This window comes from Pantherophis guttatus, chromosome 2, assembly GCF_059756535.1.
Source record: "Pantherophis guttatus breed Tessera chromosome 2, ASM5975653v1, whole genome shotgun sequence".
In the NCBI taxonomy this organism is placed as follows: domain Eukaryota; kingdom Metazoa; phylum Chordata; class Lepidosauria; order Squamata; family Colubridae; genus Pantherophis; species Pantherophis guttatus.
The window spans coordinates 192,123,389-192,150,271 of NC_142064.1; the positions used below are offsets into that span (position 1 = coordinate 192,123,389).

At 35.6% G+C, this 26,883-nt stretch overlaps 2 protein-coding genes across 7 annotated transcripts in view; one reads left to right on the forward strand and one right to left on the reverse strand.

Annotated features, from left to right (window-relative positions):
* Positions 1-10,256, reverse strand: part of CDKL3 (cyclin dependent kinase like 3) — a 38,560-nt gene extending 28,304 nt beyond the window's left edge. For 4 of the 6 annotated variants that reach the window (XR_004588854.3, XR_015732569.1, XM_087887437.1 and 1 more), the window contains exons 1-5: positions 9,004-10,256; positions 7,086-7,267; positions 4,077-4,271; positions 2,561-2,739; positions 1,099-1,211 (exon numbers count right to left, since the gene is read on the reverse strand). Coding sequence is in view for 4 of the 6 variants with exons in the window: in XM_087887437.1 (XP_087743563.1) it covers positions 1,099-1,211; positions 2,561-2,739; positions 4,077-4,271; positions 7,086-7,250 (652 nt within the window). In the remaining 2 variants the exon portion in view is untranslated. The remainder of the gene's footprint in view (positions 1-1,098; positions 1,212-2,560; positions 2,740-4,076; positions 4,272-7,085; positions 7,268-9,003) is intronic. The other 2 variants (XM_087887439.1, XM_087887440.1) reach the window with 2 other exon arrangements.
* On the forward strand, positions 10,203-21,799 carry UBE2B (ubiquitin conjugating enzyme E2 B). The gene is made up of 6 exons (XM_034403989.3): positions 10,203-10,458; positions 14,751-14,831; positions 15,255-15,280; positions 19,340-19,429; positions 20,880-20,968; positions 21,253-21,799. Exons 1-6 carry the CDS (start codon positions 10,415-10,417, stop codon positions 21,379-21,381), a joined length of 459 nt encoding a protein of 152 aa, XP_034259880.1. The 5' UTR covers positions 10,203-10,414; the 3' UTR covers positions 21,382-21,799.
* The last annotated feature ends 5,084 nt before the right edge of the window (positions 21,800-26,883 follow it).

Here is a 26,883-nt window from a genome sequence, read left to right on the forward strand (position 1 = left end):
TGAAGTTAAATAAGGTGAAAAGCTGAAGACTTTTATTTCTTTAAACCTAAACCATGCAGAATTAGAGACAATACTTCCAGAACTCTGGAAGGAGAGTAACACACCTAGATTTCTAAATCTGATTAGGCCTCAGGCAGAAAAGTAACTTTGAAGGAAATTGGCAACTTGCGTTTAGTACATGCAAAATAAAAAAAACATCTGATGATTAATAATGACACTTTATGCAAATAACATAAGCGATGTAATTCATCTCAATTGCATGATGTCATCATTTAAATTCTTCTGTTTGGTATCAACTGATATTTGCATTTTGCATTACTGAGTGATGTCAGACCCTATGATATTTAACGAACAGTCCATCCCAATTGTCAGTTAAAATAAATTTTACGTGTATAATCTGTACGTGTATACATCCCTGCCCCAAAGAGCATACATTGTAAAAATTGATAGAATACATAACATAAAAAGGAAAGGAAGGAGTAAATAGATAACATATATATTTAGGTCAGTTCTACAATTAGTAAATTATGTATCTTAAAATGATTTTATATATACATTTCTAGAAAGCATTTGCTTTTGGAGTAACCTTGGAGATTATTTGCATTGAAATTAGAAATACAGGAAGTATTTAAATCTTTGGAGAGGTTAAGAGATGAGAGGGAAGTACAAATATCAAATCAAAATTGTATTTGAAGTCAAGGAAGTAAGATAGCATGAATAATAAGACCGGATCTACAACTGTTTATCTCTTTTATATGAGGGTGGCAGAAAAGAGAAAGCTGCAAGGAGCAAAGTGGTTCAGAAATTCAAGCACTGGAAGAACAGAAGCTATTTTGCTTCACACTATTTTCTATTTTATGTATCATAAGAAAATATGGAGACATTTTGAAGCCAAGGAGAACTTTTCAAGTAATTTTTTTACCGAAAGTGATTTTTTTTTCAGATAAAGAATATGATTTGTCCATTCCCCTTAATGAAAGTTTTATAGAAATTCCAAAGGCTGAACAGAAAGATGTATAGGGTTAAATGCATTTATTCTGGACCAATAGATTTGCACTGTATTACTTCTTTGTGAGTAACATTAAGAACAGCACTTACCAACTTTGGTCACAATTTTATGAAGTAGATCTAGGTCAGAGCTGCTGGGTAGATAGGGATTGCCAGTGGCCATCTCGATAATCATACAACCTAAAGCCCAGATGTCCACAGGTCTAAGATCAGGAAATGAACAAAGTGCTCAACAATACAAAGACTAAACTTACAAATATTTACTTCTTGTCATATAAATGTTCAAAACAAATTAATTAATTAAATAATTTCGGCCCTCAATTTAAAACAACCCAGTTAAAACCAATTTCAAATTAAAACCGAAAGGATGGGATCAGGCCAGCCCGGCCAGATGAAATAGATGTGTTTTCAGGGTCCGGACTTTTCGTCGGGCCCTGAAAACACATCTATTTCATCTGGCCAGGCTGGCCTGATCCCATCCTTTCGGTTTTAATTTGAAATTGGTTTTAACTGGGTTGTTTTAAATTGAGGGCCGAAATTATTTAATGTCTTTTAAACTGTTTTTTAAATTTTATATGTTATGTTTTATCTCGGTTGTTCACCGCCCTGAGACCTGTTGGAGAAGGGCGGTATAGAAATAAAATAAAATAAAATAAATAAAAATAAATTAATTTATTACAAATCTTGCCATGAAAGGAAGTTCACCAAATTCACACACCTGCTTTAGAATCAGAGTTTCGCAACATTCCTATCAGAATATTCATATAATCATAAGACTGACTGCAAAAGGAATGTATATTTTTTTTGTGTGTAAAGTTTCATATTGATACCGAACTGTGTCCGTACATCCATCTGGCAAAACCTACTGTAGCCCAAATCTCCTCAGCTCAAATTTTTGTTTTGCTTGTGTTTTTGTAATCTACGGTTTACCCTAATGTAACATTTATAGCTCTTCTTCAAACTGTAGATTATGTCTATGATATTCTGCAAATTGCTGAGACTGAATACTTTTTAGACTTTATCAAAAAAAGAGGAAAGGAAAGAAAAAAAGAAAAGAAAAGAAAAGAAAAGAAAAGAAAAGAAAAGAAAAGAAAAGAAAAGAAAAGAAGTACTTCAGCATGTAGCAACAGCCCCTGGCTGACCTGGGAAATTAGGCAAGGTTGGGCGTGATTAGTATTTGAATGGGAGTCTGTAAGGAATACGAGAGTTACAGGCTAGAATGGAAAGCAAACAAACAAATAAACAAATAAGAATCCAGAATAAGCAATGGCAAACCATCCCATATTGTTACTGTGCAAAGAAAACTACAGGGCTGTTCCCAGAAATTAACTAGGAGTTGAGTCTGAATCAAGGACTTTTTAAAAGCAAAACAAGAACTACAGTATATAAATGTATCAGGGCGCCCTCTAATGTTCCTTTACTATTATTCACCACAAGTAAGTTCATAGATTTTTTGTTTTTGGAATATTTTGTGTGGCTGTACTTTAATTAAAAATAATTAATGATACATATTGAATGGCCATATGCATTATTTTTTTAAAAAAATACCTACTTCCCATATGTTGTATCTCTTAATACCAGCTCTGGAGCTCTGTACCACCTTGTAGCTACATAATCAGTATAAATATCACCCGGGGCTGCTAAAGTCCGAGCAAATCCAAAATCACAAAGCTTAGTTATTCCAGTTTGTGAAACCAAAATGTTTTCAGGTTTAATATCACGGTGAATTACCTAGCAGAAGAATAATGTAGAATCTGGTTTAAGAACAAAAATATGTTGTTTGAAAACAGAATATTAAAAGCTAACTAATTCAATAAATATAACAAGAATACAAGTTCAGACTGCTAAACAACTAAGAATAAAAGAATAACTTCAATTATCTTTTGCGAGGTAGAAAAAAAAACTAGATGAATTAGTTGAACTGATGACAGGCTTAAAACAAAAGCCTATCTATATTATCAGTAGTATTAGTCTTATAATACTATGGTTCAAGCAATAATAGAAAGGACTGAAAAGCAAGTTGCATACTGAGATCTTAATACCCATTTAATTATTTTCAAAGATGGGTCCAACAAGCCTGCTTATTATCATTTTGGAAACACTATATTCCATTTTATTTAAATCTAGACTTTTTCTGTTAATGGAACAAAGCATATTTGAAATAATGTTTGGTTTTTAATTACAGCTTTTGTTTTAATATACTGGAAGGGGCAATAACATAAGTGTTAATTAGGAACTCAATTTCCTGTAAGGCTATCTTTAAAAAAAGGGAATTGAATATTTGGGACAGGATGGATAGAAAAACAAATATTAATTCAAGAGCTCAGATGAAAGAAGTCTGGGACTCAAGGATGTTTGCCGCCTTGTTGGATTTTCTACATGGAATTTTAAAAGACCTATATCAGGGGTGTCAAACTCATGTCGTCACGGTGGCATCACATGACATATCGGGACTTTTTCCCCCTTCGCTAAACCCGACATGGGTGTGGTCAGCATGTGATGCATCTGGCCAGTGGGCCGGGAGTTTGACAGCTCTGACCTATATGAACGAAGCTGGAAATTTTAATTACAAACAGATTTTTTTTTAAAGCTACCAGGTTTATACTGAAGGTCCAGTAAAAAGAAGAATAAGAGGAGGTATGGGAGTGGTTTGGTATTATACAAATTGACATAACAAGTGCTGCTACAGCAAAAGTCTATTTCGAGAATCCCAAGAGATGCCATTGTTTAATTGAAGAAACCCAGAGAACACCATCTCTGCCAGTTTGAATCAGTCCGGCAGATACTGTGGGAGACAGGCAGCCTTCAAGTAACCAGGATTTATGTCACTGAAGGACTTTATAGGAAATTAGTAGTGCCTTGAATGGCACCCAAAAGCTAAATGGCAACCAGTGCAGCTTGCAAACCAGAGGAGTTGCGTGGGCATACTGAGGTAGGCCCATCACTGTTCATGCTGCTCGTTCTGGACCTGTTGAAGCTTCTAGGTGGTCTTCAAGGCCAGCTAAATATAGAGTGCATTGCAGTAGTCAAGCTGTACAGTACTTACAATATTTTTGTAAAGTACTTACATTGTTGCTGTGCAGGTAGTCAATTGCTCGAAGAATCTGATAAAGATACCTCTTAAGTCTTCTGCTATCCAGTCCATGAGAATAGTGTTGCAGCTCATCTAAAACTGTGTGGTCAATAAATTCAAACACTAAATGAATTTTCTTTTTTTGCCGGAAGACTTCAATCAGATTGACCAAGTTTTCATGACGAAATTGCTGTTAACAAAAGAGCAAATGAAGAATATTGTGTGTGCTCTACACCACCATCAACACTTTTGAATACTACTGTTCATCTATTTTTTTATAATAATTAATTTAAACCAATATATTTTATATGTTTTATTAAGTAATTTAATAAAAGTATCACAAACACTACTGTTAACTAGGAAATCAGCATTTACAGTATAATCTGTGAAAGAAAACTAAAAACTTTGCTTCATCTACATTACAATTTTAAAAAAATGGAATTTACCCCACAAAAGCCAATTCTGAATTTAAGAATCTTCCCACAAAGAAAGCCAAGCCGGGAGGGGGTGTGTGTGTCATGTGATCACCATTTGTAATCTTCCCAGCTGACTTCCGACAAACAAAGTCAATGGGGGGACCAAATTTGCTTAACAATCACATGATTTACTTAACAGCTGCAGTGATTCCCCTAACAACTATGGCAAAAAAGTAAAATGGGGCACAATTCACTTAACTGCCTTGCTTAGAAATGGAAAGTTTGGATTCAATTATGGTTGTAAGTAGAGGACTACCTATATTAACATATTTCTGACCCACCTACAGTATGTGATAGATTGAATCAGGAAAACTATACAATAGCAATTGCAATTTTAGAAAATCACTATAAAATTAACACTACTATAGAACATAAAATTATATTGATTTGAAGGTTACATTTACACTTAACATGTTTTTGAAATAAATCACTATGTAGCATGAAAGGCCCATTAAAGAAGTAATTTCATAACTCAGCTATCACAGCTGAAAATCTCTTTATCTCTTCCTAACATATAGCTTCCATAAGGGAACAAAGATGACAGACTTACAGACCCTAATATTTAGGCAAATACTTATAGGAGGGATATCCTACTTAGGATTCTATATGTTATTACCAATGCCACAAACATATACTATAAACATAGGGCACCTAGTGCAATTCTTTTGAAATTGGTCTGATGGGAATTATATGTGCTGTTACCAGGATCTACAGAATTTGTGAGCCCTAGAAGTGCCTTGCAGTGTCTAAAAGAGCAAAATTGGTCTGTCCTCTCTGGATCAATTTTGGTCAAATAAACTTGAAAACCGCTGCCCAAAACTTGCTACCAGAATGAATATTCTATTCCTGACTAAAAATAGATATACCTGATTAAAGGGCTCCAGATCATCAAAGTTACTTGCTTTTTCAATGACAAAAAATTGATGAAAAACACCCTAAAACTATTGACTTCTTAAAGTGTAATCCTAGCTAAATAAGTATTTTTCAAATGTCCAGATCTGAGAACTCAAATTCTATCCGGCCTCCAATTTATCAAGAGGAATTTCATGTCTCGATCATTCAAGTATCCAGTCAGTAGTCCCTTACCTGCGCAACAGCATATAATTCCAATAAAAGGGAGGAATATAGTTGGACAAAATCAGGATACCAATAACATCCACATTCAAATCTCAGATCACCTCACCTAACAGATTTATATAGAAGTTAAACAGCATGAGGGTATTAAAGGAACTCCTGTGTTTACTACACAGAAACAAAGCTTCGGAAACTGAGGATAATAAAAACAATTCTATTATTAAATACTATATAATTAATATATAGTTGCTGTATTTCTAATCGTTATGTTTATTATCTACTGAAAACAGCAGCATAACATAATCATATTTTGCTGCAGCCACATGAAGATGTGAAGTAACTGCAGCAGGATAACTTTAAAGAGTTTTTCCAAGAGGAATCTTCCACTGGGATAGCCAGCAGAGCCAAGTGGGGATAACTTCAACTTTCACTGAAACAATCTCACTGAAAAATATATTTTTCAAAATACTTAAGCACATATTTTAAAAATCTAAATCTGTAAAGCAAAGAAATACTGCCAACTCTGAATAGGTCAGTCCTTGGTACTACAGATAATATAAGAAATGCGTGCAGTAATAAATGTAATTAATTTCTTTGGAACTTTCAAGCGAGTGTTGTTCTTTTAAAAAACTGCATGATAATTTTAAAAGGCTTACACAAAAATAAGTCTGGCATAAACACAATCCCTTTACTTATACTAATATGTATCTATATTCATCCCCACCCTATGTTACCAGTGCCAAACATGGACATTTGCAATAAAGTATGAGTGAAAGTTAGTCACCAAGGAAATGAAATGTTTGAGGAAAGCTGTAGAGTGACCAGAAGAGATAAAATCAAAAATGAGATCATAAGAGAAAGAACTGGAATAGAACCAATCTTAAATTACAAAGAGAAGCAAGTTAAGTGGTTTGCTCACCTGAAAAGAATGTCTTGGGATTCTAAACCATACAAGGCATATACAAAAAGAGGAGAAGGCCAAAGAACACAAAGCAGACCCAGAAGAAGATGGAGAGACAACATCAAAGACACACTACAACTGCATCAAGTAACAGTGGTTGAGGCCGCCAAAAGTTAAAGAATCCAAATTTTGTATCTTCGACACCCGAAGTGGTAAGAGGCAGTTAAGAATATGTATTTACTAGGTTATAAATCAAATTTTTAATATCAAACACCTCACACAACATGTGGCCCACCAACATTTTTTAAAATGTCAACAAATAAACTGCCACTGGCAGTACAAAGATGCCCTGCCAAATACTTTCTATGCTTCCAGGACTCACTGGCAGCTCTAGCACTGCCACAGCTCTACTAGCTGGTGAACAACTGATCGGTATTTCTTTGCATGCTGTGATTATTTTTCATTTACGGTATCAATGTTGCTCTTTTCCCCCTACAAGTTGTACAGGCCTCTATTAAAAATACTGATTTTCAAAAGAATAAAAGAAGCAAACCTTCAGGAATTTTATCTCTCTCATTGCAATTTTGTTGACAGATTTTTCTGTTTTTTCATAAAATATCTTAATGGCAACTATATGTCCTGTTTCCTTGTGTTTACATTTCATTACCGTTCCGTAACTTCCCTCTCCCACTTTTCCAAGGATCTCATACATCTCCATACTCAAGTCTGAAATCTCTGGAAGAAAAAATATATATTTTGTTAACCAGTCTTACTTTTGTTTGTTTCTTAAACTATGCTTATAAACATTAGCAGATAAATTATGGCTACACTCACAGGCATACTGGCCTGATAGCACATAATCAGAATCAAACATCTTATATTAGTAAGCTATATAACAGTTAAAAACACTGATTTATCCAAGTGCCACAAGACTAAATGTGGGCAATTAATATCAATACCTTTTGGGTTTTTGAATATTTATTCCCTATGGAGAGGACTACTGCAGGATAAGGCTATCTACAATTGATTGTCATGATGGTGCATTACTCCCACCAGTATTAGAAATAATATGCTTCCAATTGACTGTTGCTGAGCACATAAGAATGTTATCGAGCCTCTGCTTATCAATTTTCCATAAGTAAGTTGACTATTGAAAGAACAGATTGTTGAATAAATTGGCTTTAGCTCTAATCCAGGATGACTCTGAGTCGTTGAGACTAGAGATTTGGTGGACCATATCCCATGCAATACAAAGGGTAGCCTGCATTCAAATCAGGCAATTAATTTATAGTCTACTCTTGACTCTTGATACATTCCATTTCTTAATGCTTTCATTTCAGATCCACCTGCAAACTACATTATGGCTCCAAGATTTATCATGCAATTATAATATATTAGAAATAGCATACTGGCTGGATTTATTTTCTGTTAAAAATGTTCTCTTCTTCCAATAAGATTATTTACTATTATTTATAAGAATATTAGGAAAATTCATTTCCAAAATGGTTAATTGCCGAAAACATGAAAAATGTTTTAAGAAAATTGCCCAAGAGAGTAGAGGATCAAGAGCAGGGAATTCTTTCCCTGAAGAGGAATGCATTTCAATGATTAATCTCTATCAAAATGTCAATAGCAAAGAAATGTAGGAGAGCTAATGCAAATTTCTGCCAGGGACCAGGTCACCTCTCCCTCTATTGAACTACGTTGTCTGTTTGCGTTCTTTGCGGCTTATCCTTATTTACTTATTTTCTGTACTGGGCACACTCTGCTATGACGGAGTATCTCCCATTTCTCAAAAAGAAAAAAAAATGGCAAATGCTTAATGCCCTGATTTTAGCAGGAAGCATTAAAACCATTTAACAGATGGAAATGAGATGAAGCCCATCAAATGGTGCGTTTGATTGTTGTCACCAGCGGGGCACAGGGAGGTTATTGCATTTTATTTATTTTTGCATTGGGCTTTAGACTTTTATCCTTGCAAGCCTCTGGGAGTTACTGAGAGTGAGTGAGTTGGGTGGCCATATAAAATATATCTTACATAAATACATAAGCATCCTTCTGCCCACCATGGAGGATATCAGAGTGGAAACTTCTGACTAACCTTCATTGCAAATGTGCCCTTTGGTGCATTTGGATGTTGCATAATGCATATCCCATTTAATCCCCTGCACATTTATTTAGGTACTTTTCAGTATACTGAAGGTTTCTCTGGAGCAAAGGGATTATTACAGGACTGCAAAATAATCCTTTGCTTTTAAACCTGCATTTGGATTTTGATGATATGTCAGTCTGCAACCTTTTTCCTCACTTCCACATCTCTTCCCATGGTAGTGTTCGGAAACGCAACCTGAGCATGCTTCATCACCGCATACCCCACCCTGTCTGCTCTTTTCCGGGCCTCAAGAAACCTCCTTCCCGCGTCACACCAGGATATCCCACAGCTGCCCTCCCTTATCTAGGGCGCTCCTGACCTGCTCCCGGGAAATCCCCATGTTGAGTCTTCCCAGGTCTAGCCAAGCAAACCGGCCCAGTTCCATGGCAACCGCCGCTATGTCAACAGCCAGGCACGACGTCATCGCGTTCGATAAGGTTTCGGGCAAGGCAAGGTCCTGGGTGACGTCAGCTCCCAGGTGGAAGACGACGTGCTGTCCCGCCTAATGGACTGTTTCTGCAAAAGCCGCGTTATCGGCAAAAGTTAGTTTGAAAACACCGGACGATGCCAAGTGCCCACAGCCTGGAAAAAAGCTCATTTTCTTTGTCCTCATGTAGCACCATCGAAAGGGGGAACATCAGATGTTTCAGGGGCGGGTGGTTTCGGCTGCACCGTAGTTACGTTCGTAAAACTGTTTTCTAAATTAATAGGCAATATGCTGGATCGAGGGGCTGTTTTTTGTTTGTTTAATCCGCTTCATTTTGAGCGCATTTAGGCAATCGGGCCTCATTGCACACAATCAGAAAGCTTGCAATATTTCCATAGCTATAACTAGGCATTCTGCTAATTATTGTTTTTTTTTCTTATATTCATTCACGTAAGTCCGCGTCTCTCTTCAGCTGCATTGGTATAGTTGCTTCTATGTGGACTATGTGGATCCGCTTCTTAACTGTTTTTCATTTTGCAGAAAACGAAGTGGTCCGAAAGCACAAGAATTTTTCAATATTCACCTGTTTTTAGGGCATTATTGACTCTGTTACCCAAGCAACCCCGTTTTCATCGTAGAATGGTAGTATCTTAAAAAAAAAGCATTGGAAGATTGTGGCAAAAAAGCACTCCTTTGCTTGGCACACACACACACAGTCATACACCTATAGATTCAGTTGCTGGTCACATTAAGCGGCAAAAATAACCGTGTGGCATTTTAAGAACCGACCAATTTTTCACGCGATAATAAATTAACTCTTTGAAGCACAGTGAGACTTGTTTATAATTAGATTCTTCATAAGGCTTACACCACACCTCCACAACTTAACGATGAGGGAACTGTGGTCAATATACAGAAACATGAATAATAGACTCGATCTTGAAATCAAAAGTCAGGACGCGCTACGAGAGAAATCCGCAAAACATCGCCCGCCCGCGCCCCCTCAGGCTTAAAAAGCGGAGCGAAAAGCTACCCGCCGCCTCTCGGAGAAAGGATACTCCCCCTTTTCACCCCGGCGCGGTGGTACGTTCCTAAGGCGTTCTAGGTCTCCTCCGCAAGCAGGCCGAGTGGTAGAGTCGCGAAGGGTGGCTTCTTTCCCTCCTCCCACCGGCGGAGGGAGACGCCATTGCAGAGTTGTTTGTGAAGCAGCGCGAGGAAGCGAGGCAGCTGCGCTAAGGAGCAGTGCTGAGGCTTTTGGGGGAGGGGGCGACCGGGAGTCTTCGATCATCGGGGCGAGAAGATCATGTCCACTCCAGCCAGGCGGAGGCTAATGAGGGATTTCAAGAGGTAAATGCTCCCTATGTGTCTCCGGATCGCTCTTTCCAAGGCTAGAAACCCTTTCTTTAGTGCTTGAGCTGGGATTGGAAACCCCCCCCCCTCTCCGCCCGGTCCCCTTTTCTAGGGGGAAAGGGAGATAGATAGATAGATATTTCTTGGGGATCCCTCGGTTGGAACTTAACTACTCTTTGCCCTTCCGGGCGGCGACGGCTATGGGCCTTCGTGGAGAAAAAGAAGCGAAAGAGGAAATCTGGATTTTATTTTCTGCTCAAAAACTGGGAGGCAAAGTCTTTCCCTCCTTTGTAAGAAACTATTTCCACTCTCTTAGTCGTCCCGCGTTAGGCAAGAAAACAATGAGGATGCTAAAACTAAAGGAGGATTATTTGAGGAACAAGAGATTTAAACGATCGGATTATTGGGTGCATGTGGATTGTTGTTGTTGTTGTTTTTAATAATCCTCCCAGCCCAAAGAACCTCCCATGAGAGACTGTGAAAGCCTTGGGTCTAATGCCTATTTTGTAAATAAAGTGAGCCGGATTAAAATGGACTGAGTTGACCACGTAGTACAGCTGACTGGGGCGCCTGTAGTTGAGAGAGAAAAAAAGCAAGTGCCAGGTTTTCTTTTTAACTGTTTCTTGGAAATGGTGGCCAGAAGCCTTGCTTTAAAAAGCTACTGATTTGCTGCCAAGTACTGAGCTACCTGGGGAAACGAAAGCATGTTTCTTTCTCTTTCTAAAGCCGCAAACTTGATATTAAAAAAACAACAACATTTATCCATTAGGTATTGGTGGATGGGCCATAGATTGTGTGAACTACGTCTTTGGGTCCAAGTGTTTATTTGGTATGCTTTCCCTTCACCGATTACAAAGCATTTTGCCAATACTGCACAATTGATTAAAAATAATAAAATAAAAGCCAGCATGGCTGAATCTCTGGCTAGGAAACCCTGAAGTCGAAAGTAGGATCCTCTTCTTTCCTTAGTGTGTTGGATCTTTTAATCTCTTAACTAATCTTGTCGGTATATCTGGAATTTACTTCACTTTGTTCTTTAATACATATACGAAGAGAATAGTGCACAGCTTCTATTTCAGGCATGTAAAATCTGGGACAGGCTGGCTAATGAATTCTATAATTGAAAGGAAGAAATGGAAAATGTGGATGGAAGAAAAATAGTCTATGAGCCTGTGATTTGGTGTTTTTTTTCTCTCTGAATCGTTCTGAAAATACTTCTTTGATAAAATACTTGTGAAGAAGCCAGTTGTGCTGAAGCAAATACAATAAACATCCCAGGTACTGTATAGTAACTCTAGCACAAGGAAGCTATTTAATTTTCTTTATGGAAGGGGGAGCTTATACTTCCGTGTTTGCTTAGGTTGCTTCCTTCTGTCTTCTTTGCCTCTTGGCTTTTAGTGACATCTGGAGGCATCTGAGCTTGTTATTGCTAGTTGGCAGAAATATGGCCATTCCCTTTTCTCAAGCAAGCTGTTAAGAAAACTGTCCAAAATGTCTTTCCTGGCATAGCTAATAAAGTTCACCAATAAAGCCTAAAATCCTAATTAAACAACAGCTCGTAAACCGAACATTTGGATAATGTGTATATCACTATATTAAAATTACAGCTGCTCCCATACAATGTTAACTAGAAAATCAGTACAGCTATAGGAAGTCTAATGTTCATTTAGACTGAAATTAGTATAGGAGGGAGTGGCAAAAGAAAAAAAAAGTGATTTTTATAAGTGTAGACTGGATGCTGTAGCTGATCATCAGCATATATTTGCATATATGTAGAGCAGTTCTACCCCAATATTTGGTTAGGATTTAAATTGCACTTCAGTCATTAGATAACCATTTGGATCTAGAACTGTAGAAAGAAACAGTGCAAAATATGCTTCATTTGTGGTATCTAACAAAGATAAATAAGAAAGCCATACTAAATATCAAATGAGAAATAGGTATCTCAAAATGGAATTCATTTATTCCACAGTGCCTTCTAAAATAGCTAGGTTGGTATAGAGGCCCTGGAGGTGATTTCTTGTCAGAAAGCTTCTGTACTAGGCTCAGAATGCTGTTATTAATGGGAGAAAGTTTATGAATTTAAACTGGAGGTAGTAAATAGCATTTATGTATTCTGTGACCTTCAGATGACAGCGCTCACATATGAAATCCCCATTTAGAATACAAAATTTAAAGAGTGAAAGGCTTTTCACAGCATGGTGTTAATGAAGCTTTAATAGCCAAAGTTATCTCTGAAATGCACATGGCAATTAATAATTTGGTGTGACATTAGTGTGCAAACTTGCTGCCTTGTAGCAGAGGGTCACATTCTTTTGCTATCCAGCCAAGGCTTTGGGTAGCCTGTGTTGTTGACATTAAATGGATTGAACTGAGCATGCCTGAAAATCAGAGCTGTATAAAGTTCAGAGTAGTTTTAAAGGGCAAAGAAGTATAGATTAGCGGATCATGTTATTAATTTCCTCTTATCCTTATTATTACTATTTTGCAATTTCTTTCCAAGAAACAAAAGTGTATGACTACAGTTTTATTTTAGATACAGCTCTGTATAAAACCTGTAGAAAACATGTATAAAAGGTTGTGAACTCTTTAAGTGTATAAATGAGAATAATGTAGTATAATTAATGCTGCAGTAAAAACATTTGCATATTATAGTAACTAAATTGTTTGTCAAGGATAAGGAAAGTTTCATACAGTAAAATTATAGAGGACACATTTGCCACATGGTGGAACTTTGTGCTCTTTAACTTTCCTGTAAAGGATGGCCTGTTGATAATTCACTTTGAGTGATTGAATAATGTAAAAAATTAAGATATTTCACGGATATGATACATAAAATATATGAGTATTTTGGAGAGATGGGATACCTCATAGAGGTAATTGGATTGAATGGAATGGGACAGCACATCAGAATCAGGCTGTTCCACCCACCAAAATAAAATGGCATTGTTTGATTATTGTTTGGCTACAAACAAAAGATTTGGAAGTTTCCAATCTGTACTAATTTATTGGTGCTTCAGAGAGATAAACTTAAATGTCCCCTTCTTGGAGAGATACAATCAGTACCCAATACATGGAAATAACTATATGTAAAAGTACAGATAGTTCTCACTTAATGACTGTTCATTCAGTGGTCATTTGAAAATATGACTGCTGAACAAAGGAACTTACAATCTGCACCCAAAGTTAAGGCTTTTGTTGCAGCATTCCTGCGCTCATGTGATGAAAATTTGGGCACTTGGCAGTCCACCGATCCTTACAACTGACTGCAGGAGCTCTGCAACCAACTCCCCATCTGCCTGTCTCTTTCCCCCATCTCAGCTGCCCACCTGGCCCATCAGCACCTGCAAAGCTGCTGCAGCCTTGGACACCTGGATCTGCTCCCCATTCCATCATGTCCAGGAAGCCTCAACCAGTTACAGGGCCAGCAGTGCATGTAAATTGCTTCAATTACCTTTAGTTTTTCTGCAGCTGCTGACAGGCATATGCAGTTGATGTGAGGTGTGGTCTTCCTATAAAGGCCATCCAAATGATTCTGCAAACAGGTGCCATTCTCATGATCATTCAGAAAGTTAGAAAGAGCTCCTTCCCCAAATCATGATTTAAAAAAAAACAAAAAAACACCCTTCCAAATGTCCACTAGAATAAATCTGCCCCATATTGGCTGGGCACGCCAGTGAGCAGCTGCAGAAAAATGCAGAGGTAAGTGGAGCAATTTACATGTGTTACTGCAATTGCAGTTACTGCAACTAGTTGAGGCCTTCCAAGTCTGGTGGGGTGTGGAGAGAAGGCTTGGACCACCTGGACCTGTGGCAGTTTTCTGTGCACTGGTGAGCCCTGTAGCCTGCACCAAGCCTCCTAGGGCCTCTTCCCACCACTGCTCCACTTAATGACCACATGATAATTTAACAACCACAAGTGAGACTGCCAGGATTGTTGTGTTTGAGCGAAATGGTCACATGATGTCTTGCTTAATGACCATTGCACTAAACAACTGAAGATTCCAGGGTCAATTGTGGTTTAGAGAACTACCTGTAATATCAATTATCTCCAAGAATTGGATTTATCTTTTCTACAAAATTCTGCTTATAGTAAGAACATTCTGACCAATATCTTTTAAATTGGAGAGAATGCTTCTATATTTTTCTTAACAGGTCAATCGGTTTTTTTGAGAGTTCAGTAGTAATGTATTAGAATAATACGATTCTGATTACTTTCAAGCTGCATAATTGGTGTTTGCATACTGTCAGATTTTATATTTTTGTATATTATATTTTGTTTATTGGAAGATTACAAGAAGATCCACCTGTTGGGGTCAGTGGTGCACCATCTGAAAACAATATAATGCAATGGAATGCAGTAATTTTTGGGTAAGTAAAGAATTCAGTTGTAAAGAAAATATATATTGGGTATGATCGTGATATAAATACTAAATAAGACTACCCAACATAAAAAGTATTTCCAAAGTTTTCAAAATTAAAAAAAAGTTCTTAATAATTTTAAGTATAAATGTGGCATCATAGCAAGGCTATGCGTGTCATAATGTTGAACATTTGTAAGCAAATCCTATTTGGTGTTTGTTTTATCTCAAATTATAAATGTAAGTAGGACTCAGGAAAATAGATGACCTGAGCTACTAGAATATTACATTTATCTTCAATTATATATTCTATATATTTATGGGATTACCCAATAGCAGCAGATTAGTTAAAAATGTTTTATTTTTGTCATTTATAGTGCAGGTATAACTAAGTGCAAGAATTAATCACTATAGATCTTGTTTCTCTTTTCAGGCCTGAAGGTACTCCCTTTGAAGATGGTATGTTTCTTTAAACTTCATCTTTTTTGGTTTTAGTTTCATGAGCCTATATATTATTTCCTGCATTTGATACCTGAAGCAGATCCTGAAAAATAATATGTAAGAAACAGTAACTGACTATATAGCAAGTATTCATTTGCTTCTCAGTGACAACAAAAAAACAATTGAGAAAACTATCTATTGGCAAATAATATTAATTGGAAATTAAATACTTTAAATACTATTTGCCATATGCAACAAAAGAAGCTAAAATATATTTTGAACAAAAATAAACAATTCTGCAGGAAACATTTGTAGATTTAAGAATCAAAATATGGAATTTTTTTTCACCCTTTATATCTATTTTTGTCATCTGAATGTGAATCAGCAAGAGATCTCTAGAGGTGGGTAGGATAAATAAGCTGGTAAACCAATGAGTAAAACTCAAAATCTGCAGTAATTTTTTTTTTTTAAAGTACTACTCAATCTATGGTTCACAATTAATGCAATTAGTTATAATCCCAGACTTGATCATTCTAAAAATGAATTCACCCACATCGGAATCTTGCAAGATAAGCATTGTTTCCCTATATTCAGAAGAAAAAAATCCCTCTCTTTAGCATGGTCAAATTTCTATACACTACTAAAGCCATTCTTTGATTCTCACTTGTGAGAGGCTCTCATAAGACCTTACCAAATCTGAGGTCACTGATTCAACTGAATTTTGAGGAAAATGACTCATATCAAAACATTAGGCCAAAATTGTATATTCTAATTGTTTAGTTTATTCAGTAACCACTTCAGTAAGTGGTTGAAGGGCCACTTTATCTTTCATATAGATTTCCAGTTTTGTCAATAATACATTGTCCTAATTCATCTTTGGACACTTGAAAATGCAGATGTCCCAATATATTACATTAACTTGATAAAAACAATCACAGTAAAATATGAGACTATTATGGCAGTGACAGACATACAATCCAGCCACCCACTTCTCACTTTTAAATGTTATGTCTTGAAGAAGCATTTTTAAGGTTGTGCAATGCTTCAGATTTTGTTCTGAAAAGCTGCCACTGACTCATTAACGCAGATGCATCTGTTTCCAGGATCAGTCCTGCTTTAAAGACTCTCCAACAGATGCTATACTCACATTCTGCAATTCTTTTCAGTTGAAGCCTTTACAGCTTTAATACAGTTGGAAATATGCTTGTTTATAACTCAAAACATGTTGAAGGATAGGTTATATATGTGAGAGACTTAAAATTGATGAGAATGTACTTTTAAGTAACAAATACAGGCAATGAAGTTTCAGTTTAATGGTTGAAACTCTTTTTATGTTAATGTTCTGTATTTATACTAGAAGATGGGAATGGATGCATTATAAGTATAATAAATTCACAAAAAAATTTGGATCAGATTTATTTGGCACTGGCTTCTGTTGTAATGGAAAGGAGCAGAATAATATTGTGAATTGTCCCTTCCTGGAAACCATTCTTATTCAGCTCCCTCAAAAAGGTAATTGGCTATTCACAAGCCAAGTTACTTGGGCTTTTCATATGCAGCTGTTTTTTTTTTTTTAATGGGGGCGTTCAACACTCCTGCGGATGACATGCTTCCTGTTCTGCCATAGCACATAGATCCTATTACCTTTTTATAGCAACTGTATTGAATATAGTAATGCCTTCTAAAACTGTCCACAGACTTATCAGTTTTCTTTGAAGGATTGTTTTTGGATTACAAGTAAAACTTCAAAAGTGGAAATTCAAATTGTTGTGAAATAAACTCTAAATTAATATAATTCTGCAGCTTAAAACAACAATAATAAAATAGTTCTTTGGAACTCAGTGATATTTACGTTTGTGGATATACCGGGGATTGCACTCCAGAAACTCTTAGTTAATACATTTTGAAATCCCTTTTTTTCAAAAGAATTGAAGAAAGAATGAATCCCTACTTTGTTTTACACTGAGGAAGAATTCACATTACAAATATTTTTACTCATTCTATACAAAAGTGGAAGATTTATTTCTGTGCATCTATATGTATATTAAGCCCTCCCCCCACCAGTAAATTTGTGTTGAAAAGAATACCATGTGAGTGGCTTCTAGTGAGGATTCATGGTGAACTAGATGTCTGTGAAGGAGCAGGGATGACATTGTGGTGGTGATTTACAGACAGATGGTGAATTCTGGCCAGCCAAGTGTAGAAAAAGGAGAGGTTATAAGATCACCCATTTGCACTGCAGGAACTGATATTTTTGTGGTCGATTTATAAGTTGAATAGCTGAGAGTTAATGGATTTCAACTAAGCTCACAGCTCTATTGTAGCCTATATGGATATAAGATTTGCCAAACCTCATTTCTTAATTACTATGGGAAATTGCTTCTTAACTATTTGAAAATTTAGACTGACACATTTATTTTATAACACCAGGTGATTTTCCTTCAATTCTTAGCAAAAGAAATTTTAAATAAAAGTTTAAAGACAAAAAAAAATATCCCTTTTTGGAATAAGCATTTTGAAAAGTTACAAATGGACTAAGGGTCCAGCTACTATAGGTTTGAAATAAGATTTTGAAAGAATTTCCTGCAGGAAAATGCTGTTGTTTTGAATTATTTAAAAAAAATCAAGTTTGTTAGAAATTAAAGCAAGGGTGCCAAACTCATGGCGTCACGTGACATATCAGGACATTTTCCCCTTTGCTAAACCAGGCGGGGACGGGGCCAGCATGTGATGCATCCGGCCCATGGGCCACGAGTTTGACACTCCTGAATTAAAGGATCAAAGGAATATAAAGTTGGTTTATTTGACCAAAGTTAAAATAGATATTCTATTAACTCTGATAATAATGGACTTTTGCTGACTAGGACTGCACAGTTTTAAGGATTTATTTTAAAGAGATATGGGAATAAGAGATCATTTGTTGTATTTTAAGAGGAGGTGTATTTAAAAGAACAATTTTAAATTACCAAAATTGTTTATACTTTTTTTCTACATTTTCTGCATTTTCTAGTTTTCTTTTATTTCTTATATATTTAAACCTTTTTTAGTTTTTACCTTTTTAATTGTAATTGTTTATTTTTTTTAAAGGAAAGAGTACTGTATGTGTAATGGAATGTATGGATGACCTTGGGGAACAAGGGGGAAAAGAGATGCTGTCAGGGAAACAATGAGAAAATTGAGACAGGAGCCCCAGTGGCTTAACTGTCAGAAAAAGAAACTTAGGATCAGCCCTAATTGATTAGGCTGCTAAATGTGGCAGCAGAAAGTTTGTATCCTTAGACTTAACAAGATTCTGTTAATGTAGCCTTACAATAAAAGTAGAATTATTTCTTCTAACTGTATTTCCAGTCTGTTTACTTGAGAGGACTATGAAATTCAGGTGTTGGCTATTTATATCTATATTTTCTGTGTTTGCATGTGTGAGAAATAGGGAGAGAAGCACAGAAGATCTTGAATTTTCTATTGCAAAGCAGGTTTTTTTTAGTATAGGGAATGCATAATATGTAAAGAAGTTCTAACATTTAGTTTAGCAGAAGAATTAATACCTATTACAAATGAGGTGTTTACATTTTTTTTTTCTGAACAGGTTAGTCATACCAGTCATACATGAGCTTGCATTCTATTTGTGTGTTTGATTTCTTCAGCTGTAATAATATCCCTACAATAGGGATCTGCAGTGTTTCCCTTAAAATAGTTAATAGTTAACTTTTAATTTGTTTTGTCTTGTCCATAGTCTTTTAGATGGATTGCTAGAGGAAGCTGATGTTATTTCTATTTGCATTTCAGTGTTTTATTAATATTTGAAATAAAAAATGTTTACTATAACTTGTTTTTACAATGGTAGGCCCTGTTTTTGCAAAAATGAAAAATTAGGTTAGTTTTCACTTGATTTACTGTGACCATGTTTCAAGCTATTTGACTAAGGTGACATAGGAATGTATTATATACAGCTGTTATTCTACTTCTTTTTAAAAAAAGCATATATATATATATATATATATATATATATATATGTATATTTCTTTATTTCCTAAGCCCTGCCACACTTCCTTATTGCTTACTCTTTTTTTTACACAGGAACCTTTAAACTAATAATAGAATTTTCAGAAGAATACCCAAATAAACCGCCAACGGTTAGATTTTTATCGAAGATGTTTCATCCCAATGGTAAATTTTATTGGAAGATGCAATAATAAAACCTTCAGTGTAATAATATATTCAGCAATGTTCTATTTCTGTATGTTGAAGATAGGCTTCTGGCAACTGGTTAGCCCAGAAATTCTTCACAATCTGCCAGGGATAATTTATAAAATCAACACAATATTAATCATTTAGGTCAAAAGAATAACGAAATTAAGATAAATTCTTGGCTCTCTTAGAGGTTATTAACAATTCTTTAGATACATTCTTTTCTTGAAGTCACTGTAGGGAGTTAACTTAAAGCAGTAATTCAGTCATTTGCCAAAATACCAAGAACCTGCATATAATCAGACTTAAATTTATATTTTTCCTTTATTGTCTTAGCTAAGCCTTTTTAAAAGTTACGTTACAATGTATTAATTCAAAAGTGATGAGTAATAAATTACTATTATCCTTATTACTATACACTGCTGTGAAATTTAATATAAATTCTGATATAAAAATGTTCTAAAATAAGCATATGATAAGATGCATAAAGAAACTAAACCTTTAGATTCTTTAAAGGAATATGTTTCCACTGGAAGAGAAATTAAAACTTCCTATTTTGTATGGAATCATAAAGGAATTATAGGTGTGTCAGATATTTTCCTGTTGTAAGGAGATGCATTAGACTACAGTAAATATCACCTCCCATTCTGTTACTATAAATAAAAATAAACCTTAATCTACATTAAACTACAACTTTCCTTTGATTTAATTTTAGAAATCCATGGGTCCTGAATCTCATATATTAAATTACTAATCATTGCAGAAATCCAAAATTTGGAAAATAAACTATTTGGGTCCATATCTTTATAAAATATGGGCTTTCTTCCTGTGTGAATAATAATACTGTAATTAAATAAGTTATGGTATCTAAATATAATGACTGGTTTATATGAGCTACACTTAAAGCTAGTCCTGCTTATGAAAAAATTAGGTTTCTCTTCTTTGAAATATGTCATACATTTTTAGATATTTATTGTTTGGCAATAAGTATGAACATCTTTGCCGAGATATCTGGACTGTTCAATTAAAATTATACTAAAATATTAAACCGTGGGAGGAATATATTATTGACTTGCATTAATAAGATATCAAAATAATTTAAACTTTCTGCATGGTGTTGAAGCATTTAGTTCCTCTGGAAACAGTTAAATCGGGGACTGACTCTCAGAGATTTCATTCTTCATTTTTCCCATCAAAATCAGAAGACATGATTGCCAATGATTTTTTCCTAGTTAGCAAAAAGAAAGCTAGTTTGGATGTAACACAAAAATTGCAAACATTTTTTAATTACTTTTAAGTAATTATAAGAAGAATCAGGAAGTGCATCACCTTTTTTTAGATGATCATTGAATCCAAATTATTCTGTGTTTGTAGTAAACTGGAAATTAATGATCTGAAACAAATTACATAATGTTAATATCTATTTTAGTGTATGCAGATGGAAGCATATGTTTAGATATCCTTCAAAATCGTTGGAGTCCAACATACGATGTCTCATCTATTTTAACTTCAATTCAGGTAATTTAAAAATAATAACGAAAACTTTCTTCAGACTTGATATAGACGTGCTAGCTGTTTAATCTTCAGGTGTAAGTTACATTATTTGACTAAGCTAGCTTGTATATGACTACATTTGTCAAAAAAGATTGTTTTGTTGAACTTTAACACTATACAAAGTATCTATAACATCAGTCTAGCTATAATTTCTGCCCAGTGTTGCTTTGTTCTATATTTATTTTGTCATTATCCTTTTAATGCTAATTAATGCTATTTTTCATGTTTTTGGCTTCCTCTACCTTCAGTCACTGCTTGATGAACCTAATCCTAATAGTCCTGCCAACAGTCAGGCTGCACAGCTTTATCAAGAGAACAAACGTGAATATGAAAAACGAGTTTCAGCTATTGTTGAACAAAGTTGGAATGATTCATAAGAAATGACTTTCATTAACAGACACCCCATAATCATCATGTACAATTTAACTTGCGATAGGAAATGCTACCAGAACTCAAGTGCCACGTTTGACTTGCGTACAGATGCATTTGCAAATGCTCTTCAGTTTCAAAACTTTAAAAGCTTGTGTACTTTGATTAATGTACTTTTTATTGCATGTTATGACCTAAGTTATTGCTACATAAATTTGTAATATATCCTGTTTGTATTTTTTTCAAAGTGTATAATGTTGGTGTGAAGTTTTCATGACAGAATATACATATTTTGTAAATCTGTACTTTTTTCAAAATATTGAATGCCTTATTTTTGAATTCTTTAGATTTTTAAATTGGACAAATCACTAGAGTTTTATATATAAAATATTTCATGTAAAGCTGAAATACATAACCTCAGTGCAAGACATTTTTGTCACTATTCTATTTTTGACACAGATTTTAAAGTTTATTAATTTTTATATGCTTTTTTTTAAAGGAGCATGCTGCACAACCATTTTTCACTAATCCTGTATGGTAGACTAATATAAGAGACCTTGCATATGACTTGGAAATTGCACCCATGTTGCTCTCCAAAACGAAAATTTTTGCCAAAGCTTGCCCAGTGCCATTAAATAAAGTACAAACAGCTCTGAACATGGAGAAACAAATTACTGCCCACTAGGGACTTAGCACTAAAGTGCCAGAGCAATATATTTACTAGCAATGAATTACGGACATTGCAGTCCCAAAACTTTGTCTTCCTGGGTTTTAAATAATTTGTACCTGTGCCTTGGCTGTACAAGTCTTCTGTGTTGCTATTCTATCCTTACTTGGTAATTCTACACTTGATATTAGCCAAAAGGCTGAAAAGCAATTCTTGGTAATTCTGTGAATGTGATCACTGAAGAAAATCTGTGTGAATTGCAGTACTCTTGAAGGCCTTTTGAATATGATAACTTGACAAATCAGTTTTTCCCATTTTAAAGCAGGAAACATATGGAAAGCCACAATAGTCTCCCTTAAATAACCATTTTGTAGTTGAAATGCAAAGAATACCCAGCACTTACCTCAAACCCAGACCCACAAACATTAATCCCTTGCCATAGGAAAATTGCCCACTCTGGTTTAAACATACACAAGGCTTAAGGTGCAAGCCTATTCCTTTCTGTTAGATCATTACAGCCATTTGTTCAAAGAGCTAATTCATTTTCTCTGAGTGCTGTGCACATGTGATTCTTTGTTGTGGTTAAGGTCATATTACATTTATATAAATAGTAGTCATGTACTGATATCAGACTACATGCTACTATAACAACCTTATTAACAGGCATAGTAGGTCATTTAAGGCTTGTATTTGCTAAATGAAAGAGAAACACCAACTAAATATACTTAATGAGTTGCAAAGATTCAAATCCTTTTAATAGTTTGCTAAATTCTCAGGGTTGGCATTAGTTTAATATCTGTAAAAAGTCAAGTAAAACACTCAGAACATTCAGCAAATCTAGGAGTTAATGATCCCTTAGATATAAATAACTTAAAATATACTAGAAGCATCTGTATCCAGCGGGATCTCTAAGGAATTATGTTGCATAATTCTGTTGCATAATGGGGAATATTGGTAAAGTGGGTATGAGCAATGGATTTTTAAAAAACAATTATTCGATGGGGTGGGAAAAATACTGGTTTCTGGCTTCTTTTAAGAGAAGCAAACAAAAAATGCAACAATTTTTTTCAGCCTTTCTCTACCATCCAAGTTCTTATGATAAAATTACTCCTAAGTGGCTGCTCTCTTCAGATAGAGATACAATGCTGCTATGTTGGGCTTAATTTGAAATGGAGAAAGGTACAAGACCCCACAACATATTTCCAAAAGCAACGGGATAGATGTTTCCTCTAACTATTCTGCATCAAATCTGCTATGAGAGTTTGCAGTATAAATCCTGCAAACTGCCAAACTGCCACAAAGTAAGTAGATACATTCTAATATAAAACAGCTGTTTGTGCTTTTCTGGAATTTTGCTGGTATATTTTCCACTCCATGTAGCTCTACCCAGAACAATTACTAGACTTTTATCCTGCCTTTTCTGGATATAACACAGCAATGAACATGCCTAATAGCTCTGCCTTCTGTTTTTCTCACAAAGTCCTATGAGATGGGTTGGGCCGAAAGGCCAAAATTACCCAGCCAGCATTCATCCCTAAAGGAGACATAGGATTCACAGTCTCTTGGCTTCTACACCAGCACCTTAACCACTGCACCAGACTGCCTCATTTGAGAATGAAAGCTTCTAGGTCAGGGCTGTCAAACTCCTGGCCCATGGGCCAGATGCATCACATAATGGCCATGCCCAGTTTAGCGAAGGGGGGGGAAGTCCCGATACATCACATGATGCCACCGTAACGATGTGAGTTTGACACCCTTGTTCTAGGTAGTCCCAACTAGGGGTCTAGGCTGGGAAGATGGCTGCAGGAATATGACATGCACATACATGGGAGCACATAGAATAATAGGTTCTTCATCTACATGAACTTCATTCTAGAATAAGGTGGAATATATAGAAAAAGGCAATATGAAGTAGAAAAATTGGGTTAAAAACATGCTCACAAAAGTTCATTTCAGTATTGCTTGTTACCCCTTTTTCTGAGCAGTTTTTTCAAACAAAAATGATTATTGGCTAGCCACATTAGACAATAGGAACTAAGTTTTGTCATGCACAAAACACATTTCTCTACACATAGTTCACCGTTCAGTGTGGGATACATTTAGTTGCATAATTTCATTCCTTCTGGAAAAAAAATTCCTTCATCTTCTGTTAACTCTCCAAAAGGTTTCCACAATTCAGCAAGCCAGAATTTATATGGGATATAGCTGTGGGAGAAAAAAAATGTGAATCCTTATTTGTATTGTACCTATAATGTGATCAGGGCCTTATCTAAGTTGTACCCATTTATAGATTCTGTTTAAATAACACTCCAAACTGTGCCGTCTGTCATGTCTTTATTAAACATACTGAGTCAACTTTCCTCCTCATGAAAAAGCCTTAGAAAAATTAGCTCTCTTAAGAGGCGAAGTTATGTCAGAAATACCAATCACAGGTGTGAGTTCAAGGAGCCCTTTCTTAATAACAAACGCAACTGTGATTATTGTTAACATTGGAGTTTGCTCATCATAGCACAGGTTTATGAAAATGAATCATGCCTCGGTCAGGCATTGCGGCAGACTCAGAAAAAGCTGCTGGTGTTCCTGAGCCTGGGGCCCAGTGGGCTAGGTCACAAAACCATAGCCAAAGATTTTGGCCTCCAATTAAAATCTAGTTAGCAGATGATGTACCACTGGAAGAAATGTAATAGCATTGCTACCTCTTCCTAGTAAAATTATCCAAGAAATCATTGAAGATAATACAAAACTCCTGGAGGTCACAGATCCATGGTAACAGCAAAGGATTTGCAGGCCATGTTTGATGTTAGTTTTCATGAGTCCACATAAGAAAATCACTAAACTACAACAGGTTGGGGGGGGGGTTAATGAGAAGGAAATTATAGGAAAATTTGCCCAAAGACTACTTTCACAACCTAGTGTACCATTTAAAGAACAAGATTCTGAGGCTACGCAAGATGAAAGTGGAACTTTGGGTTATTAATGAGAATAAAAAAATTAGGATGTTTCCCACACCAATAAGAGTAGTGTAAACAAAATCCAGTGGTAGAATAGTCTGCCTCCTCATAAAGATTGGCTTCCTCATTTTACTCTGAAAGGGCTAAAGGAAGAAAGCCAAAATATAAACTGCTTCTAAATAATTTTATATTTGAAAGCAAACTTAGTCAAAGTATTATCACTGCATTGTTATTCCTAATAAATCTCATTAACCCATGCCCAGAGAGAATAGCTCTTTCTCCTATCTTAAATGTTACTAGGGAGATCTGACATACTACATACCATGAAATAGGACAGCGGAGCATATGATTTGGGGCTGATTTTCAGCCTCAGGTGTCTTGCAATTGTTGAGGGAACAGTGGAGTCTGGATTGTACTAGTGGATTCTACCAGAAAGTGTCCAGTATGTCCTTCTGGGAGCTGAAACTTAAATTTGAGTTATATGCTCTTAAACACACACAAATAAATATAAAACAGAGGCCAATTGAATTGTTAAATTTGAAATGCTGAATCAAAGCTCTTACCTTACTCTAACTGAAATGATGTGGCATGACTTGAAGCAACCAGTTCATGTAAAGACAGTCCCAAAATATCACATGAAAGCAGTGCCTTAATAGATGTTCTCTTGTTAATAGACACAACATATGCATGACTGGTCAACAGGTACAGAAAATATTCAGTTGAAGTTATTACTGCTAAAAACTATAAAGTTTAATGTTTTCCAACAAGATCAGTGAATGTTAGTTTAGAGTGTTCAATAGAGACATGACGTAGTACACTTTCAATTGTTTAACTATAATTTCTGTCTATTAATAGGACTTCCTGTATCAGATTGATGGTCACAGAACTGCAGTATTATGGATAGCATTAAACAATTCCAAGTTATCTCAAGAACAGAGAACCAGCAATGTATAGCCGGTAGATATGCCTAGCCAATCTTTCACCAGAATTACATAAAGGAAAGAGTAAACTAAACAGAAAAATAGGCATGGACTTCCCTTTATTGTAATTATCTGGGTTAGTTGAAAGTGAGTGGTGATAAGAAAAAATCAAACTGCATCCATTTTAGAGGGATACCTCTATGCAAAAAAGCTATCCTCAAATGGAGAAGGTTCATGTTTAAATAGACACAACATAACAGCTAATAACTGAAAATATAGTTGGGCTGGCTTTTTTTCTGTAAACATGCCTTAGAAATACCTCAGGTTTGCAGCAGTATAATGCACAGAGGGGGATCTTCAGGTCCACCAAATGGAAATCCAGCTTATATTAGTTATCTAAAGAAGTCAAAGGCAGTTAGAACATACTTTCATATCAATAAAATCACCATTGTTTTTGTGTGATCTGATGACTCTGCAATGGTTAAATGTCTGTCTGACATTCCCTAATAACTACTGTAATGTACAGTATAATTAGATATTCGTAAATGTAAGAGGTTGAGAACTGTAGACCTCTAATGATAGCAGGCCCAATACCACCATACTACATTCCCAGAAAAAGGTTTTGTCTGACCCATCCTTTCTAAATATACAACATGCAGTGGATTGCAGATTGCAGTTGTGCACCAATATCACTTCTAGTGATGCCAATAATCTGCCATCATTCTCATTTATCTTCAATTTATCTCCAGCACTCACCCAAACCACTCCACATCAGGTTCATCAAACATACTGGCAGTACTTTCAAGCCAGAAAAAAGGGCATTCATTTCAAAGGCCTTGAGCTTAGATGGCTAGATAAGGAGAAAAAGTAAATTCATGAAATATCTATCAGCTGTCAGCTGTCATGGTTAAGGGAAATGCCACTTGCTAGCAGCCAATAAGAGGAGGATAGCATATGCCTGCTTGTAGGCTT